The sequence below is a fragment of the Bidens hawaiensis genome, unplaced genomic scaffold (assembly GCF_021521415.1).
Source record: "Bidens hawaiensis isolate Kalapana, Puna unplaced genomic scaffold, B.hawaiensis_p1.1 tig00057225_1, whole genome shotgun sequence".
NCBI classification, from domain to species: Eukaryota; Viridiplantae; Streptophyta; class Magnoliopsida; order Asterales; family Asteraceae; genus Bidens; species Bidens hawaiensis.
The window spans coordinates 75,498-79,429 of NW_027500340.1; the positions used below are offsets into that span (position 1 = coordinate 75,498).

Here is a 3,932-nt window from a genome sequence, read left to right on the forward strand (position 1 = left end):
CGTTATTTGCATATGGCGTGATTCTTGCATAGCGTTGATGGAATAAGTAGGGTACACAGTCATAGCTTCGCAGTATCTCGTAGAAGTAACCATGTCTAACATGATTTGCTATAAGGTAAAAAGTAAAAACATGAAGAAACATGACTAGTTTCATATGTTTAAATTAGAAAACCGTCTTTATCTCATAGGTCTGATTTTCTCATGAATGTTTGATACATAGCTTAGTAGCTTACACTTACTCTCATCATACTCATTTGAAAAGATAGTTCTTATCTGGACAACCTTTGTGTGTGTCCGGCAATCTTAACCCAAACAATTCGGGCCAAATTGGACTTTAGATATGAATACATGTTGGGTTGAGCCAAAATTCTAAGGCTAAACATTCTGGGTTCACAGCAAGGCGTTAGCGCATCCGACGTGACAAAAAAAAAGCCGAAAACACCACGCTGGAGGTGTTAACACTTAAAAGGGCATTATAGGGGTGGTAAGTGCAAGGGCGGTAATGGGTTAACATTGGAAGTGCCAAAGGGGACGGGCAAGGGTGGTGACCGACGTGGGCATTTCTACACAAAACACAGCCTAAGTAAGTCGAAATGAGTAATTTCAAAGCTATAGATTCCATGAAGAGAAATGATAGCAGAGCTAATCCCGATATAAAAACAAATAGTCCATTAAGGTGGTATTCATGATTTTCATATCAAAAATCATTCATCAGCCAAACATGGCATCCAAGGCAAACAATGTCAGTGCTTCACATAATTATGCTGGGAAAGATTATAAGATTAACATGACGACACGCATTATGTTGAATCATTTGGTAAGAGTTAAAAGGAGCGACAATGTCATTAATTTTACTTATTACAGATGGATTTGCGCAAATAAATATGGTTCATAAACTTAAGCAAATGTGAATGAAAACCTATTTACATCCGAAACAAAAATGTACCATATGTTAAAACGACTCATCCTGACATAACCGAATTTAATCCAAACCTGTCACCCCGCCCGACCGACTTGCATGTTTTAGCGGGTATGCTTGAATTCACCTTTCAAATCCTAGTGCTAAATAACTTGGATAGATTAGACCTGGTTAACTACAAGTTGGATCACCCATTACAAAGCCGACAAATGGTAAAGATCCAATACACTCGGTAATCAAACTATATAAAAGATTGTTATTTTGTGAAGTTCAATCTACCACAAAGATACATCTCGTGTTTAAAAAACTGTTTAATGGCACCTTATATAAAAAAGCATATTGAAACATTGAGCAGATCGACGTCAAAATATCAGAAACGCATTCAGCAAATTTATGACGAACAACATTAAGAACCCAAAAACTCCGGATTCTAAAAAACATTATGGCCCAAGAAATATTCAAACATATGAGAGCTTCTCAGTTGAATTATTCTGAAGACAAACGGGTTAAACACCAACCCGAATCAAGGAGAAATAAAACAATAAACAAAAGGCTCCTTTCTGAGGGCAAGATGGTAAATTCAAAGTGCAAAAGACAACAACAGACCTCGTTTAGACATCAAAGTTGACCGGATCCCGCAAGAACCTCTCCATTTGCTTAGCCCTAGTCTTTATAGACATGTCAAAGACCTTTTGGCCAAATTCCACCACAAGCCCACCAAGAATACTTGGATCAATCTGTGGCAGTTAAAAATCAACGTCAAAAACATTTATCGGTGACAAGTCAAAACATGTGGCGGTTAAAAGACAAAAATATGTGACGCTTACCTTCTGTTCAAGGTTAACCTTCTTTCCTTTACCAAGAATCTCCTGTAAAGTGTCTTTTAGTTCTTTTTCCTCTTCAGCAGGAAGTGGCTGATGAAAATCAAATATATAAAAATAAATAAAAAAATAAATAGTAATTTTATGACATTGATCTTTAAAAATAAATAAAAAAATGATATGTAAATAGTAAGCAGCTTACAATGACAGTAGTAACTATGGCTTTGATCTCACCCCTGTGGGCCATAGTGAGGTCTGAAAACCTCTTTGCAATAGTGTCAACGTGCCTCAGTCTCCCATTATCAGCCAAAACAACTGTCAGATGCACAAAAATATATATGATTTGATAGTTGAGACAACTAAGAATGTAAAGCAGCCACTGTTTCAAACTAGAAACTCTTTGCAAAAAAACTCTTGTGTCTCTAGAAAATGAAATGACAATCTTGAGTTCTTAGCTTAAACTGAATAAACTCTAGAAAGCTGAAAGAAAAAGGTTGCAATCTTTAACATCTCACAAATGTCAAATGAACCACTAACGCATAATCAGCAAAAAAAAAAAAGAAGCATTATTACCTAATAACATGTTACGAATATCCTACATATATCCTGCATTTACTTGTAGGTCTGTAAGCGAACCAAACGTTCAGTGAACTGTTCATGATTTAATAATTGAACAAAAATTAGCAAGTTTTTCTGTTCATTCAGTTAAACAAACGAACGTTAGCACACGCCTCATTCGTTCATTTTTGTTAGCAAGCATTTGTTTTATGTTTGTTTATATATTCACTTAATTCTTTAGACCCATTATAATCTTTAGACCCATTATAATTTCATCTAGTTAATGAAATTAAGATATCACCATTACGATTTAGTTAGGTTTTAATAACTTTTTAGGAGCAACAAATTGATTCTTAGTTTACGTTTAATTGGTGACTTGGTATTCGTTCATTTACATTCATAAAGACGTAAACCGTTCGTTAATACTACTAGCGAACAAACATAAAGAAACACAAGCACGTCCATTTTCATAGCAAACAAGCAAACACATATAAAACCCCATCCGTTTAATTATTCATGTTCAATCGTTTGTTCGGTTAAAACTAAACGAACACACACGAACATGCTCCGTTTGTGTATGTTTGGTTCATTTACAAGTCTATTTGCTTGTAAATGTGTTACAGCTATTTTTTTTCTCCAATGTATCAAGCATATCAAGCTCTAACCAAAACGGGTCAAATGGCTTGAAAGTTATCAAAAATGTAATCAAAAAACAGATAAAGAATGTGTTTGTTGAACCGCCCAGCCAAGTTTACCATTAGTCATACTTTATAAGTTTATAACAATGAGAATATTAAGCATGGTACCTAAGAAATTCTTTGTTACTTCTGAAAATTTAGCTTGATCACAGATCTCGGTGACAGCTTTAACCCTAGTATCTGCAGGGACCGCCAAATCCTTCATGAATTGAGAAAAAGTGGGAGACTTCTGAGTAGCAGCAACAAGATCAGAAAGCTCTGATTCAACTTTGTCTAATGCTTTGGCTTTTACTGCTGCAATGTATAATGCAGATGCATAGTTCCCAGATCCTCCAAACATAGCCACAGGAACCTACGTTCATAAGATAATAAAAGATAACTGTGATTGAAAAAATATGTTTTTTAATATTTCTTCGAATGATATAGCGCAGTGTTGTATAGTTTGTTAGAGCTAAATTGTGTTACCTTAACCTTTGGTTCCTTTGGTGGTGGAGAAGCAGAGGAAAAGTTCCTTGATTGCTGCAAAAATATATGATTAATAAATTAGCACACGCCCAACAAAAAAATATAGATCACCAATCAAATCATCATAGAAAATGGCAAGAATAAAGTAAGTCATTAGTAACTTCACATAGCCAACCAATGCTCAAAAGTCAAAACTTTAGAATATCGAGTTTCTAGTTTTATGTGCATTCAGTTATAATAAATCAGGATGGTTTGTTTAAACATGAAATAAAAAGTATAACATACGTCTTTATAAATGTAGAGGGGAGATTGCAAGATACAAAAATGATCAATACAAATACTCAGGAGACAAGATTAAAGGTATATTAGGCATACAGTTTATAGAAGCTTTAGTTATTGTTTTTTATATATGATTTGTGCTTAGATAAAAAAAACTTACAGTTTTAATAAAAAAAATATTATTTCAGTAAA

General features: G+C 34.3%; 1 protein-coding gene across 1 annotated transcript; it reads right to left on the reverse strand.

Annotated features, from left to right (window-relative positions):
• Positions 1-1,256: 1,256 nt before the first annotated feature.
• On the reverse strand, positions 1,257-3,515 carry LOC143601838 (ATP synthase subunit O, mitochondrial-like; the record flags this gene model as incomplete). The annotated part of the gene is made up of 5 exons (XM_077079135.1): positions 1,257-1,656; positions 1,747-1,833; positions 1,943-2,055; positions 3,105-3,348; positions 3,462-3,515. Coding segments are annotated over 5 exons (624 nt in total), but the record flags the coding sequence as incomplete, so codon positions are not given.
• Positions 3,516-3,932: the final 417 nt, after the last annotated feature.